Raw genomic sequence first — 17,347 nt, forward strand, 5'->3', positions numbered from 1 at the left:
GAATTTTCTAAATATCTTTTAGCCTTCATATCTTTACATTCTTTCTACTATTTCACCAATTGAGAAAGGACGAGTGAGAGTGAAAAACAGAAGAAGACATGTTGATATCTTTTTCTCTTTGTCTTGCTAAAGTTCTTTTCTCTAAATCTTTTAAGACCTTAAAGGTAATCACTTCTATAAAGAGAGATTGTAATTGTTTCACAATATATGACTTTATTACCAACTTGATCTTCTTTAGAGAAAGAAAAAAAAGGGGAATTGTAAGATGAAAGATTGCCCATTGTGTTGCAATTTTTTTGTTTTCTTGCTGATGCTTATTTTTTTTCTTCTCCATATGTTTTCTACTTTCAGGGATTTTAAAATGAACTCAAAAGTGGAGAATATGAATTACTAAAGACAAGAGAAATGGATATTTGGTGCTTTTCATTTGAGAAATTCACCGGAAGATATGACTTTTCAGATTAATGGTAGATTCTAGAGTAGCATTCCTTGAATTGGAGTTTTTACCTTCGTCCTTTTGAAAATAAATAAATAAAAGAACTTTTCAATAGCCTTTTTAACGGCTAAGATTGAGAAGGATGATAATGTTATTGATGGTTGTTACCACAAACGTTTGTAGTTGTAGCAAAGACTTACCTTACTGTCAGAGGCGGATCCAGAATTGAAACTCTATGGGTTCAAGTGTTAAGGTATTTAGCATTAAATCTATTATATTTGTTAAGTTATGAGTTAATGTCTACTATCTATTGCAATTTTAGTGACGTTATACACATAAATTTATAATTCTCTTCGAAAGTTATGGGTCCAATTGAATCCATAACTAAAGTGGTACATCCTCCCCAGCTTACTGTCAAAACGATTGATGGCGATGATTTACTTGGTTGTTCGAATGACTTAATTCTAGATGTGGTATTTTGTTCCAACATATCGTGATTCTCAATATATTGATATGATTTCCTTAATCAAGATTCCAGCAGCCATAAGTCAAGTTGTTATTAACTTTAATATCTTATTTGTTCTGTGTCTCTTCTAGGCACATGATGTCTAAGTAGGGGTTGAATCCGTTGTTCCCAATGGAGGATATTGAAGTAATGGGCATTTGAAATGGCAGTCTACAGAAGTTATTTTCTCTTTCAAGCCTCATGACTTTAAAGGATTCTCCTTTCGTTTCTTAAAGCATTTGCAGGGTGATGATATGCAACTTTTATGAGTTTGAAATAGATTTTTACTTTTTCCTTGTGCAGGGAGAAAATAAGGTATAGAAACAAAGGGAAATCTTTTTTGCTGCAAGATGCTGGTTAGCTCTCTGCCTAGCAACAACATTTGTTGATCATCGTGCCCTTGAAGATATATTGGAATTTCAATCATCACCTTTCATTTTTCATTCTTAACTGCTCCTCTTTTTAATCAATATTATTGCAGTATCAAATCATAGTCACTCTATTTTTTCTTTGTACCAGTGAGTCGATGTGGATTAATATAGAAAGTTGTCCTCAACTTTTAGTTAGAGGATGAAGATGAACTTCCTAAGGTGGACATTCAATTGAGCCTCTTTACAAGTTAAATCTTTAGTGACACAATCTTGCGGGAAGACATCCTCTTCAAGAAATGGTTCTGTTCTTAAAAATTTTCATGAAAATATCTTTTTGTCTGGGAATAGAAAGAGTAGGAGATGAGTAAGAGGACTAAGAAATTTGGAAACTCCTTAAGAATAGTCAGATTTGACATAGATGATGAAGACTTCAGTAAGAGCCGGAGATACCTCAAAGTGAAATGTTTAACTCTTCAGTGATCACATAATAATAGTTTCACATTCTTTGAAATAGTTAAAAATAATTCTTTGAAATAGTTAAAAAAAATTAACTTTAGATTCTTGATGCTCCTTTCTTCTTTTTATGTGACTACAAAAGCTGAGTTCTTTGTGTGAACTTTAAATTCTTGATGTTTGAAGGGTAACACAACTAAATGTGCAATTCATTGGTATCAAAGAAAAAGAGAGAATTTACGTATATAATGCAATTTACTCGGAGCTCTATTTTATAAAAAATATTGATTTTGTAATATACCACATATAATTAATTTTTATGCATATATACTTAAAAATTATCTATTCTATCTCAACTAAATCTATAAAAAAATTATTTTTAAATATACATTGCTGCTATTTATAACGGCGCTGTATTGGAAAAAAACAGAGTTTATATTAAAGATGGTGGGGCATGACACGTGGATTAATTAAATGGTCAAAGCGCAACAATTGACTAGGAGGCACGGATGGAGACAGCCACGGGAAGAAGAATTTAAATAGGCACGAGACGGCGTATAGATACGAGTCTCGTACCAATTTAAATTATTTACAGCCAACGGATTAGAAGGCATTGAAGACAAAGATCTGATGACAGAAAGGAGTCCAAATTCATTATTAAATACTTGATACATTACAAAATTGGTATTTAATAGGAATGATTGTATAACGGCTTATTTAATGTCATTTATTACTCATAATTATATCATTAAAGCTGAGGCTTCATTCCTTTACCTAGAATTATCTATAAAAGGAAGAAGTATCATCATTTGTAAGGACACGGAATACTATTGAGAATTCATTGAAATACACTACTATTTGCTTTTTTACCATCATTCTCAAAAGTATTTTATTTTGTCTCCTGATTATCAGTAACCCGAATTTCTTTTTAGCTTTGATCAAAGATTCAGATTTTTGGTTAAACAAATTGGTTCCGTTACCGGAAATCTGATAATCTTTTCTTTTAAACTATATCTTATCTGTATTGTTTATCGTCACCATGTCAAACAACAACACCAACAACAACAGTAATAACACATTGGGAAACCATGAGAATCAAATACATCAAAATCAAGATGACGTGGTTCCCTCTCCTCTAAATTCACCACGTCAATCTCGTGAAGGCACTCCTGTTACTGAATCCCGTGTTGATCAACAAGAGCAATCTGAATATTTTGAAGGAGTTACAACTGAAGCTTTGCAAAAGCTAATTGATGCACAGGTCGGCAAAGCTCTTCAGGCACTTGTTAATCGATTGCCTGCTGCGCCACCCACACCAACTCCTAATAATAATACATTGGAGAATCCTCGTTCTGGTCTTGATAATTCTGGAAACGGAGCAACCCCCAGTGAACCACAGGAAGGGGGACCAGGTAATTTAAATAATTCGTATTTGCAAAATTTAGTACTAACCTTGCAGAAACAGCTTAAGGAACAAAATGAGCGTATTGAACAAATCCCTGGAGTTCCGCCTATAATAAAAGGAGTAGACATGGACAAATACTCACAACAACCATGGAAGCCTAGTGCTGCTCCCCTTCCAGTTCCGAAAAAGTTCAAAATGCCTGACATCCCGAAATATGATGGTACTACAGACCCACGTGACCACGTGACTGCATTTACAACAGGCGTAAAAGGCAACGACTTGACCAAACAAGAAATTGAATCAGTATTGGTCAAGAAATTTGGAGAAACACTCACCAAGGGTGCATTAACCTGGTATTCTCTTTTATCTGAAAATTATATTAATTCTTTTGTTGAGCTTGCAGATTCATTTATTAAAGCCCATTCGGGAGCACAAAAGGTTGAGAAAAGAATGGAAGATATTTTCAAAATCAAACAAGGGGATTCGGAGCTGCTTAGAAACTTTGTTGATAGATTCCAGCGTGAAAGAATAACTCTACCTCGTGTGCCTGACAATTGGGCTGCTATAGCCTTTGCAAGTAATTTAAATGACAAAAGTTCTGAAGCCACGAGACGACTCAAAGAAAGCCTTCGAGAATTTCCTGCAATCACATGGAATGATGTTTACAACAGGTATAGCACGAAGCTGCGAATTGAAGAAGATACCGTACCTAAACTTCATCATGAAGAAAGGGGCGGTACCCGAAGGTCAGAAACCGAAAAAAGATCAGGTAAAAATAGGTACGATCCATATATGGGACCTGCAGGAAAAGACCCATGGTCGAAACAAGATAGCCAGCAATATGATCAAAAATCGAGGAACCGAGATTCTGGCTCTTCTTCAAAATTCAGGAATGATCGGAACAGACAAGAATCACGAGATGATGACAGGAGTTTAAAGGCACGATTCGAAGGATATAATTTTAATGTCTCTACCTCCGAGCTCGTAACTGTTTTAAGAAGCATGGGAGATAAGGTACGGTGGCCAAAAGAGATGCGGTCAAATCCAAGTAGACGCAATCCTGATCATTGGTGCGAATTTCACAACGATCACGGGCACAAAACTCCAGAATGTAGATTCCTGCAGAGTGAAGTGGATCATTTATTGAAGCAAGGATACCTCACTGAGTTATTTAGTGAGAAAGGAAAACAAGCTTATATGAAAAACAGACAAGAGCCACCACAACCTCCTTCACCCAAGAGGACAGTGAATGTCATAAGCGGGGGAGAAGATATTCACGGTATAACCTACACAGCCTCCAACAAGGTTTCTAAGGTAATGATTACACACGGGAAACGGGTGCGGCAGGTCCTTGAAAATGAAAGTATTTCGTTCGATGACGCAGATACCGAAGGGGTGACAACTCCACATAATGACGCACTGGTAATATCTTTACTTATACATGATACTAATGTAAAACGAGTTTTGATTGATCCAGGGAGTTCTGTAAATATTATATTACTAAGGGTACTACGGAAAATGCAAGCTGAAGACAAAATGATACCCAAGGCGCACACCTTGTCAGGCTTCGACAATTCAAGTGTAGTAACAAAAGGTGAGGTATTTCTAACAACTTTTGTTATGGGTGTTGTGAAGGAAACTAAATTTCAGGTAGTTGATATGGAAATGGCCTACAATATGATCATGGGGAGACCATGGATACACGATATGGATGTTGTCCCATCAACTCTACATCAGGTTATTAAATTCCCATCACCATGGGGAATTTGCCAAATTCGTGGGGATCAACAGATGGCTAGAAGTGTCAATGCTGTAACAAGTACGAGCACCGCAAATAAAGAAAAATAGCAATTACAGGAAACAGTTAAAGGTAAAAAAGATCAAACTTTAACTGAACAGGAAAAGACGGATTTGGACTCAAGACCTGACACAATTCAAGAACCTGAAGAAAATGAAAACATCAAAAAGACAATTGAAGAGCTTGAGGCAGTGATGTTATTTGATCAATGGTCTGAATGGAAGGTTTATGTCGGGGCCAATTTAAGCACGAACATGCGAGGTATGATAATCGAATTTTTAAAAGCTAACTTAGACTGCTTTGCTTGGTCCCGCGCTGATATGATAGGGATACCACCAAATGTGATGACTCACAAACTCAATGAGGACCCTTCTTTCACACCAATAAAGCAAAAGAAACGGAAGCAAGGTGCCTTCAAGAACCAGGTGATTCAGGATGAAGTCCAAAAATTATTAAAAATCGGATCAATCCGTGAGGTAAAATATCCTACTTGGTTAGCTAACACGGTAGTTGTACCCAATAAAAATGGTAAGTGGCGTGTTTGTGTAGATTATACCGATTTAAATAAAGCCTGTCCAAAAGATTCCTTTCCCTTACCGCATATAGACCAACTAATTGATGCAACCGCAGGTCATGAACTTTTAAGTTTTTTAGATGCATACTCGGGATATAATCAAATTAAATTGGATCCTGGTGATGAAGAAAAAACTTCTTTCATCACAGACAGGGGGACTTACTGTTATAAAGTAATGCCCTTTGGCCTCAAAAATGCTGGGGCAACCTATCAAAGGTTGGTCACCAAAATGTTCCAAGAACATTTAGGGAAAACAATGGAGGTATATATAGACGATATGCTCGTCAAAACCCAGCAATCTCATGATCATATTTCTCATCTATCTGTTACTTTTGAAATTTTGCGAAAATTTAATATGAAACTCAACCCAGAAAAATGTGCATTTGGAGTTGCATCAGGTAAGTTTTTGGGTTTTCTTGTTTCTAATCGTGGTATTGAAGTGAATCCTTCTCAGATCAAAGCAATAGAAGAAATCCCTGAAATCCTTACTAATAAAAAGGAAGTACAAAGATTAACGGGAAGAATTGCAGCTTTGGGGAGATTTATTTCCAATCCTCAGAAAGGTGTTTTAAGTTTTTCTCTGCACTTAAAAAGCAAGATCATTTTGAATGGAATGAAGATTGTCAACAAGCCCTTAGAAATTTGAAAGCTTATTTGTCAAAACCACCGTTGTTGGTAAAACCAAAGGTAGGGGAAAAACTTCTCATTTATCTGGCCGTATCTGAAGTCGCAGTGAGTGCTGTTTTAGTCCGCGAGGACCAAGGTAAACAATCTCCTATTTATTATGTAAGTAAGTCCTTATTGGAAGTTGAGACACGATACCCACAGCTAGAAAAATTAGCATTAGCTTTGATCATGGCATCTAGAAAATTAAGACCTTATTTTCAATGTCATCCCATTGTTGTAGTTACTGCTTTTCCGCTTCAAAATATTTTACATAAATACGAACTTTCAGGAAGATTAGCAAAATGGGCTATAGAACTAAGTGAATATGAAGTTATTTATCAACCTAGGACCGCTATAAAGTCTCAAGTACTAGCTGATTTCGTGGCTGATTTTAGCCAGGGGATGCATTTAGAAGCAGAAAAAGAATTACTAGTTTTTAATGGTGCGAACCCGGGGACTTGGGTTTTATTCACTGACGGTTCATCTAATGTAAAAGGGACAGGCCTAGGAATAGTCCTCGTACCACCTTGCGGGTGAAACCATTAGACAGGCTATAAAATGTCATTCTATAACTAACAATGAAGCAGAGTATGAGGCTGTAATTGCAGGTTTAGAATTGGCACGAGAACTCGGCATAACACAGATTATAATCAAGAGTGATTCTCAACTCGTGGTTAATCAGATGCTGGGGACTTATACAGCCAGAGAGTCACGAATGCAAGAATACCTCGCAAAGGTACGGGAGTTAATAAAGCAATTCCAAACTTGGAAAGTAGTGCAGATCCCAAGAGATGAGAATGTAGAGGCAGATGCTTTAGCAAATCTGGTATCCGCAGCAGACGTGGCAAACAATACAGATGCTTCAGTCATACATCTATTTCATTCCGTTCTTGAATCTAATAAAAAAGAGGTAAATTTTAATCATCTAACATGGGATTGGAGAAACGAAATTGTTGCCTTTTTAAAGCACGGTACCGTGCCTAATGACAAAGGAAAGGCTCACGCGCTTCGCAAAAAAGCTGCACGATATTGTTTATATCAAGGAAATCTTTATCGAAAGATGTTCGGCGGACCACTAGCAAGGTGTCTCGGACCCTTTCAAACCGAATATGTCATGAGAGAAGTACATGAAGGACATTGTGGGAATCACGCAGGAGGACGGTCACTGGTAAGAACGTTAATTCGCACCGGATATTATTGGCCTAAGATGGAAGAAGAGGCAACCAGTTTTGTGTCCAAATGTGATAAATGTCAAAGGTACGGCAATAATATGCATAGACCAGCTGAGTTACTACATCCTGTTATAGCCCCATGGCCCTTTATGAAATGGGGAATGGATATCGTAGGTCCACTTCCACAAGCAAAAGGTCAGGTAAAATTTCACTAAATGGGTAGAAGCAGGGGCATTTAAACAGGTACGAGAAAAAGAAGTTAAAGACTTCATATGGCGAAATATAATATGTCGCTTTGGAGTACCAAAGGAGATTGTGTGTGACAATGGACCACAATTCATTGGAGCTCAAATCACAGAATTTCTTCGAAGTTGGCAGATCAAAAGAATAACGTCTACGCCATATCATCCAGTAGGGAATGGACAAGCAGAATCTACTAACAAAGTCATTATCAATAACTTGAAAAAGAGGTTACAAGATTCAAAAGGTAATTGGCCTGAGGTGTTACCTGGAGTATTATGGGCTTATCGTACAACGACCAAAACAGGCACTGGAGAAACACCATTTTCAATGGTTTATGGTACGGAAGCCTTAATTCCAGTTGAAATAGGTGAGCCAAGCACACGATACGATCAGGAAACGGAGGAATCTAATAATGAAGAGATGCGGGTTAGCCTAGATTTACTTGAAGGAAGAAGAGAAGCTGCTTTGATAAGGATGGCAGCACAAAAGCAAGTAATAAAACGATATTACAATAGGAAAGCACGCCTCAGATTTTTCAAAATTGGGGACTTCGTGCTTAAAAAGGTGTTCCAATCTGCAAAGGCTGCTAACTCAGGAAAGTTAAGTCCAACATGGGAAGGACCGTACAAAGTCCGTGGCATTGCGGGAAAAGGAGCATACCAGTTGGAGACAATGGATGGTAAAGTGTTACCCTCACATTGGAATGCTGTCCACTTAAAAAGATATTACTTTTGAGAAAGTACCTACGGTCAGGTATCATCATGTTAAAATTTCTCTCTTGGTTTATTAATATTTTACTAACGATTTTAGATGCTAGGCAAAATATCCTAACTCGTGCCAAATGATGAGTCACAACCTGCAAGGCAAAATGGAGTATTCTTAAATTCCTAGCCCAGGGTTACAATTAATCTGATGGAAATACACACGAGTTAGGCGGTCTTCATCTACAATCGCACCTTCGGGTCCCGCATATGTTTCTGTTTCAGGAAAAAGGGCCAAAGTAAAAGAAATAAACAAGTGCTCGAGGCTTCATACTTTACCGCTCAAACACTTGGGGGACTACAATACTGTACACAGATACGTGTAGAAATGCAAATACGAATATCGAACGATAGAAGTCAAGTGTTGAGAAAAAATTATGAAGTCTTCAGCATTCATGAGAACAACAGAGTCATCTCTCAAACTCATAAACAAAGTCACCTCTCAAACCCTTCTTAATATGTAAAGATAGGGTCATGACTATGTACTGAAACAGGTTATTAAGAAAAACCTTGTTTATTTTATGTTATGTACAAATCTGTTACAAGAAAAACAGTTACGAGAAAGTTGTAGATGTATTGTAATACATGTAACAGTCAAACACTTGTTAAAAGTTTATGAATAAAAACTTGCCAAAGTTGTTTCATACAAAACGTGTGTTTTCCTATTTCTTTCATCGTATTATAACACCATTATGAAGTTGAGACGTCTTCTTCATTAAGTGTCGATAAAATAAAAGGGCCCTCTTTTATAAGCCTCATGTTGATATTCCATGAGAAGAATCGTAAAGCATTTTAAAAGGATAAAAATGCTAAGCTATTCCATGAGTCCTAGATAAATAGGCAAGAATAGAATATGCAGAAGTACCGATAAAACTTTTTTTTAAAAAAACTAAGTACAAACTTAGTCAACTAAGCATTTGTTTTTTTTTTTTACAAATGCCCCATTATGTTAACTGGAGACTTTATCAAAAGATCCTTTACAGCAATTTCATTTTTAGCTAGTCACTGAAGGGTTTGGAGCATCAGAAGTTTCACCCTCGGAAGGAGGAATTGTAATCCCAATTGTTGCAGTAGTCACTTCTTCATTTAAAAGTTCTTCTGTTCCAGGAACTTCAAGTGCAGAGGAAGGAGTATCAGTAGACTGTTGGCTTTTCTCGATGGTATCTACGACTTTGGCCAGTTCAGACTACAAGTCAAAACCTTCTTGAGCAGCTTCCGTCAAAGCATCACGACGAGATTTCAGGAAAGCCCAACTCACCTCTATGTTGAAGTTTTCCTCCAGCAGTCCATATTCCTTTTCCCACATAGCAAGATCGTTTTTTAAGATTTGGTGCTCAGCTAAATGGGAATCAAGGGAAGCTTCAAGAGAGGCATGAGAACTCTTCAAGGCATGAATCTCATCAGAAGAGGTCTGTAAGTCAGCCTGAGCTTGAGTCAAGCTTTGCACTAACTCTCCTGTATACTCTTCCTTCTTAGCCAAAAGTGCCTTCAGCTCCCTAATTTCTTCACTAGCCTTGGATAATTGTTCTGACAAAGAGCATTCCAAAAGCTCTTTGTCTCTTTTCAATTGGCTTGAAGAAGTTTTGGCAGTTGCCAGTTCAGAAGTTAAACCACGGTTTTGCTGCTCCAGGAAATTTTTATTTTCTTGCAACTCCTCTATGGTCCCTTGGGCATTCTCAAACTGTTCCTTCCAATTGGTTGCTTCAAGCTGGGCTCCCCTAGCTATTTCTTCGGCCTGGTGGACAGTCTTTTCAGACTCACGGGCTTTTCTTTCCAGAAGGGAAATTCTTCCCATTAATTCTGTGTCAATAAGGTTAGCCTACAGAGACAACTCATAGAAATAAGAGATTGAAGATAATTAAAAAAAACTTGTTGGTAAGAAGAGAAAATACCTTCAAAGTAGAATGAACTATGTCATTCATCAGAGTTAAGCAGCTATGGCTCTCCATCTTCTTCTTCTCGATATCTCCAATTAGGGGCTCGAGCCAAACATCGGCTCTACCAGTCTTCCTCAAGAGGCTATGATTGGCAAGAACTTCCAGAGTAACACTTCTCATAGTCATACTTCCACTGCTAGAACCCGTCTCTGTACGATGAACAGAGGGAAGAGGAGCAATGGAAGGAATGGAAGGAATGGAAGGAGAAGATGAAGAAACAGGAATGGAAGGAGAAGATGTAGAAACCAACGCAGGAGCAGAAGCAGGTGCAGTAGAAACAGCCAAGGGAACGGACATAGGAGCGGTAGAAACTGGCTAAAGAACGGAAGTCGTCAAAGCTGGTAAAGAAATACTTACGGTTGGCAGAGGAATGGAGGAAATAGGAACAAATGAGGAAAGAGAAGCTTCATCAAAAACAGGGTCGAGCTCGCCACTCCCGAAACCACTGTCAAAAAGATGCTGAATTGACTCATTATTATCTTTTGGTTCGGTGTCCTCGTCAGAATGAATCAAAACAGGCTCGGTGGTGGAGGTTCGAGCAGGAGTGTTTTCAATTTCATCATCAATGATTATTCGCCTCCTGACCCTTGGCCTGGTAATTAGGGAGGTACCCTCCTCTTCTTCTTCAGAACTTTCCTTTATAGCTTTCCTTTTTGGCAGCAAGGCTCGAGCCTTATCCAAATCAAGAGCAGCATTCGCAGACATGCGAATGGCCATAGCTACTTCAGCTGTCATTCCTCTAATGCCAAATCATGATTAAAGGATGGATATATATGATCAAAGTTGAGGAAAAAATGCTTAACATGTAAAAAAACATATAAAAAGGGGGATACCATGTGTTTTGACCTTCCAGTCATGTAAGGAAGAAATTGATTTCCAAGTTCTTTGCTCCCTAGAAGCAATCTTCAAAAGTGAGTCTACCCAACCACGGAAGTTGGGAATAGGTTCCACATCTCCCATGGTTGCTACAAAAAACCAAGAAGAGACAAGGTTAAAAACAAAATTTCTTTTGAAATTCTCAAAAGTAGGTATGGTAAATAAAAGAAACCTACGTTCAAAATTCTACTTCTCAGGGAAGGGAATATTTGTTTCGCCAATCAAGTCCACCGTACGAACAGCGACGTAACGGATATACCATCCACGATCTTTGTCATCTTCAGGATTTACCAAAACTTTTTGCTCCTTGCAGTTAAGGTAAAAACCCCATGGCGTATTAAGTTAGGATGGTACAGATGAATGAGGTGAGAAAAGGTGAAATTGACATTGGCTTTGGAGGATAAATATCTCAAACAAGCCACTGTTCTCCACACTAATGGACCGATTTGGGCCAAACAAATTGTAAAGAAACGACAAAAATCGAGAATAACTGGGTCAATCGGAGGATTAAAACCTAAAGTGAAGGGGTAAGTATAAACAGAAGAATACCCACTTCTAAAAGAGGAAATTCTTTGATTTGGGGAAGGAATTGACATTCGGAGACTATCCTTCCAGTTACAATCTTTTCTTATGGTGGGGATTGTAAGCTCGGTTACTATTGTGGGGTAAGTATCGGCTTTTTCTAAATTTGCAACTTGTTTTTGAAGAGACGTTTTATCACTTTCAAAAGACAAAATCGCTGGGAACTATTTCATCAACTGAGGGTTCTTGAGAAGAATCAAGAATTTCCCTACTTTTAGAAGAAGGGGCCTTTGGGATAGAACTCCTTGAAGAAGAACCAGAGGAGCCGCCTCGAGTAGATTCTAACCCTGTTCGAAGCCTACCTCCTCCGCCTCTTCTGTGTCTAACAGGGGCGTTGGGGAATTGATCTAGAATTGGAACTTTTTTACGGTTAGGGTTTGAAGAAGACATTGTTAAGAAGGAAGTGTGTGCTGAAGATTTGTGAAGAAGACAAAGGAAGAAAAAGTTATGTGTAAAATGGGAACCGTCAACCTTAGAAGTGTAATGATGGAAAGCCTATAATAAAGGCAGCTATCACTTCGTAAATAGTGAGAATGAAGAAGTCTCGAAAAAGGGTGTGAATAGCGGAATCAATTAGAAAATGACACATGGGCATAACATTAAATGGAAAAGACTACTGAGGCGTTAATACTGTCATGAGCATTAATTGTGGCAAAAATTCCTTTTTCATGAAGATCCACTTCCCAATTATTTAATTGATAAATAAATGGAAAGTGGAGGGACTATCTGTATTGGGAAAAAACTGAGTTTATATTAAAGATGATGTGGCATGACACGTGGATTAATTAAATGGTCAAAGCGCAACAATTGACTAGGAGGCACGGATGGAGACAGCCACGGGAAGAAGAATTTAAATAGGCACGAGACGACGTATAGATACGAGTCTCGTACCAATTTAAATTATTTACAGCCAACGGATTAGAAGGCATTGAAGACAAAGATCTGATGACAGAAAGGAGTCCAAATTCATTATTAAATACTTGATACGTTACAAAATTGGTATTTAATAGGAATGATTGTATAACGGCTTATTTAATGTCATTTATTACTCATAATTATATCATTAAAGCTGAGGCTTCATTCCTTTACCTAGAATTATCTATAAAAGGAAGAAGTATCATCATTTGTAAGGACACGGAATACTATTGAGAATTCATTGAAATACACTACTATTTGCTTTTTTACCATCATTATCAAAAGTATTTTATTTTGTCTCCTGATTATCAGTAACCCGAATTTCTTTTTAGCTTTGATCAAAGACTCAGATTTTTGGTTAAATAGGCGCGAAGCGCGGAAAATTCCCTAGTTCTTAACTATTTTAATACATTACTTCAATTTATCACGAACGAATTAACCGAATTGGGTAAAAAAAAAAAATCATTCACATAATTATGGAAAATGGTTTAGCGAGAAGCGCGGGAATGAGAGGAAGTCATTGTAACTGTTTTACCAGTTTTTCAAAAGTGAGAGAGAATTCTTTTGCTAAAAGAAAGATAACTCCCCAGAGACTGGGGACATACAAGGAAGAAAAACAAACAAAAAAAAACCAAAAAAAAAAAGGACAGAGAAGAAGGGGGGGCCTTTTGTCTCTCAAGAATTTATAAGTGAAAGGAATTTTAATTTTCTCTCTGTCTATCTCACGCTCAGCCGTTGCTGTTCGTCTCCCTGAATGCCTCACCAGTATTCAGGGTAATTATTTTCATTATTCATTTCATTTTTAAGGGAATTATTAGTTTTTGTTGTTTTTCTTTAGAATCTGTTAGAAATCTGCTTAGATTGTAAATCTTCTTGATTTTTATGCAAAGATTGAGATTTGTTGCTCTATCATTGTCGTATGTGGTGCAAGAGATGGGGCTGCTCTTCTCTTAACAAGAGATCTCGGGTTCGAGCCCTAGGTATGGAAAAATCCTTTGTAGGGAGCGCTTCCCCCGAATGGGACCCTACGCAGCGCGAATCCGGATATAGTCGGACTCCAATACGGATACTGCCGGGTGGGAAACTCAAAAAAAAAAAAAAAACACGTTTAATACTCCTCTCTTTCATAGAACAGATGCATGTTAAATGCAAGGGCTCTACTAGAAATTCGCGGAAATCCGTCCAAGAATACTGGTCCAAGTCGGTCGGTATATTAGTAAAACCGACCGATATTGTTCTGCTGGTATAAGCATGGTCGGTAATGCATACCGACCGAAATCTAGTAGTGGGGTGGACTAGATGGGTGTTTTTGTAGTGGTATATAATTGATATAGAAGAGGGAAAAAGATTACTACATTTTCATTGAGTATGATTTTCACATTTTTCCGTAGTTTTCTAAATATGTAAATTTTATTCCAAAACTTTTTGGGAAATTGATGTGGAATTCGCACCAAAAATTAGATATATTGACCCTCAAACTTCAAACCTGTGATTCTTGTTGGGATGGAAAGAGCAAATAGGATGAGGAAAATGGTAGAATTTAAGGGATTTTGATCAAAGTTGATGGTAACATTCTTCTAATAATTTTTTGTAGTCAATTGTGGCGACTATTAAGCGGAGGAGCGAGGGAACCAACAGGATGGTATGTGAAATTCTGTACATTTCAATTTCTCAACCATATCCTATTATTTGTATGTATAGTTGTTCATTCCCAGTATATAATTCATGGGAAATTTCACAGGGTTCAGATATAGCAATGTGGTTATTTGAGTTTTGCAGCCTCCTTTCGCAATTTTTAGGTAAGTCTTTATATTTTCCAAATCATTCCTTATCATTTTCTTTCAAGAATTCAATAGTTAAGTATTGCGAGATCACCTCTTGGTCAATTTCAGAAAGAAAGTTCTTTTGGGATGAAGAAACCTGAAAATGTTGCATTTGTTGGGTATAGGCGAGCCTTTTTCAAGGTTGGGGTCAAGTATAGTGGGATTTCTATTGTTATTGTTTCTGGATTTGCTTTATACGATGCATCAGCTAACCTAGAATATGACCCTTAATAGGAAGGTGTGGAGGTCGAGGATTAAGGTTGTAGGTTACTAGGTAGTTGTGCGGGTTTCCGGACGTTTCCAGTGTAATTAGTTGTCTTGTATTCTAATATTGTAGATTTCTATCTTCATGTTGTTCCTTTTGCCTTGTTTTCTTTTATTTTGTTCTCGTTTTTGCTTGTTGCCACTGCTCTTTTCTCATTTTTCCTCGTGCCGAGGGTCTACTGGAAACATCCTCTCCACATTCACTGTAGGGGTAAGGTCTGCATACTATCTCCCCTCCCCAGACCCTATTTATGGGACTATACTGGGTTTGTTGTTGTTGTTGTTGATGCATTTCTTTACTTTTCTTGCAAGATGTAAATGCATAGTGATTTTGTTCACCATTTTAAATTTTCAGACAATGTGAAGGATGTTCTCAACAAGGAAGACTAACTCTCTAGGATTCACTTATTAAAAGAAGCTCCCTTAGCATGCACTTCTATTGTTGTTTTTACTTGAATGAGATTCTCCAAGATGGCTGTAGCTATCAATCCCCAAAATCACGGGTTCAAGCAATTTGTTCGACCTCCAAGATGTAAGCTTCCATCGTTCTCTCAGCTCGATTACAACATTCTTGAATCAACCCAAACAAACCTTACACATTCACTACATCATGTTGCCTTTGAATTCCCCAATATCCACAAAAGCGTTTCCACACCGTGTTTATCCCTCTTCACGAGATCAGACGAAGATATTGACAATAATCCAAGAATTGAAATCATTGGTGGCCGACGAGCTCCTAAAGTGCATGCTTTAGTTGTTGAGGTTGCCATAGCTATGGCTTCTGGAATCAAACCTGAGTTATTATCAAGTGGCCTAGGTGGTGCTTACCTTTTTCGGGCGACAAATGGTAATGCAATAGCAGTGGCAAAACCAGCTGATGAGGAACCTCTAGCTTTGAATAATCCAAAAGGATTTGCAGGTCGGATGCTAGGCCAACCGGGCATGAAACGCTCCATCAAGATAGGTGAAACTGGTGTTCGTGAATCGGCTGCCTATCTTCTTGATCATGATGGATTTGCTGGTGTTCCTCCAACAACATTAGTCAAGATTTCTCATGTTACATTCAATATAAACGATTTGCAATCTGTTTCTGGTTCGACTTATAAAATTGCCTCGCTTCAACGGTTTATGGAACATGATTGTGATGCAGGAGACTTAGGTGCTTCTGGCTTTTCAGTCGCTTCAATTCATCGTATTGGAATTTTGGATATGCGACTTCTGAATCTTGACAGACATGCTGGAAATATTCTGGTGAAGCAAGGGAAAGAACGCTATGCAGTTGGTTCTGCTGAACTTGTACCTATAGATCATGGACTTTGCTTGCCAGAATCACTTGATGATCCATACTTTGAATGGCTACATTGGCCTCAAGCCTCCATACCATTTTCGGAGTCTGAAATGGAGTATATATGTGATCTTGATCCATTTAAGGATGCAGATTTACTAAGAAATGAACTTCCTTCTATTAGAGAATCATCCATTCGGGTTCTTGTGGTATGCACCATTCTCTTAAAACAAGCTGCAACTTCAGGGCTTTGTCTAGCTCAAATCGGAGAAATGATGACTCGGAAATGTTATGGAGGACAGGAAGAATGGAGTGCATTAGAAAAGATATGTTTCAATGCCAGGGTTAACATGGAGAGTAAAATAAAAGAGGATAATATAAGTGTCGGTGAAGAGAAAGAGAAAAATGGAGTTTTTCAATTTGATGATGAAGATGGTGATAGCTCAAATCAAGAAGATGAGGAAACTGATGGTGAAATCTTGCAGGGATCCGCTTTAAAAGTTAAGCCACCGAAAATTCTAAGGTTTTCATCTGTTAGGTCTATGGGTAGATTGGTTAATTCATCAATGTTTGATTATGAAGAAGAATGTGATTTCCTAAACAACACTTCTCACAATTCAGATACCTTAATAGAGGATGATGGTGTTAAGGAAGATGATATCGACGATGAGGAAGATCATAAAGCTGGTGTCCTGTTGAGGAGCATGAGCTTTGGTACAAAAAATTACAAGAATGATAATGGTGAAGGAATTTCTTTTGGTGAAATGAGTAGTGAACAATGGAGCTTATTCTTAGAGTTTTTTGAGAAGCTTTTGCCTGAGGCTTTTGAGGGCAAAAACTGCATGTGTTTGTCTAAGCAAAGATTGGGATCTTCTTGTGAATTCTGAAGAGAATTCTGGTTTATGAGAAGAGAACCACCTGTGTAATTTCAACCAAGTGTAAATTAGCAGTCAAAGTACTCAAAGGTAGAATTTTAGATAGATCTTAGCATGAATGGCAAAGAGATGGGCAAATTTGCCATCCTTTCCATATTAGTCTTCTTGTTTTTTTCTACTTTCTGCAGGAGTTGTTTTCTACTCCTCTGGAGGAGTTGTCCTCTCTTTTTACATTTTTATTGTTCAAAAAATGCAGCCTCCGAATAGTTTGGGAGTGAGGCGTAATTGTTGTTTGTATTCATTGTTTAAAATATAAAGACTCGAAGAAAAAGAAAGACTAGAGAATTCTATGTTTAACATTATGTTTTTTTTTTATACTGTAAATTGTATTGGATGATGAAAAGTT

The 17,347-nt window shown here is 37.6% G+C and overlaps 1 protein-coding gene and 1 long non-coding RNA gene across 2 annotated transcripts; both read left to right on the forward strand.

Moving 5' to 3' along the window:
• Positions 1 to 351: 351 nt before the first annotated feature.
• On the forward strand, positions 352 to 1,680 carry LOC142180667 (uncharacterized). Its single transcript, XR_012709296.1, has 4 exons — positions 352 to 467; positions 620 to 689; positions 1,034 to 1,120; positions 1,245 to 1,680. It is a non-coding gene; the product is annotated as an uncharacterized LOC142180667 (long non-coding RNA).
• An 11,589-nt stretch (positions 1,681 to 13,269) lies between these two features.
• LOC107823364 (phosphatidylinositol 4-kinase gamma 8-like) lies at positions 13,270 to 17,298 on the forward strand. The gene is made up of 4 exons (XM_016649999.2): positions 13,270 to 13,468; positions 14,289 to 14,336; positions 14,436 to 14,493; positions 15,137 to 17,298. The coding sequence occupies exon 4, from the start codon at positions 15,238 to 15,240 to the stop codon at positions 16,951 to 16,953; it is 1,716 nt and encodes a 571-aa protein (XP_016505485.1). The 5' UTR covers positions 13,270 to 13,468; positions 14,289 to 14,336; positions 14,436 to 14,493; positions 15,137 to 15,237; the 3' UTR covers positions 16,954 to 17,298.
• The last annotated feature ends 49 nt before the right edge of the window (positions 17,299 to 17,347 follow it).

Source organism: Nicotiana tabacum, chromosome 5 (assembly GCF_000715075.1).
Source record: "Nicotiana tabacum cultivar K326 chromosome 5, ASM71507v2, whole genome shotgun sequence".
In the NCBI taxonomy this organism is placed as follows: domain Eukaryota; kingdom Viridiplantae; phylum Streptophyta; class Magnoliopsida; order Solanales; family Solanaceae; genus Nicotiana; species Nicotiana tabacum.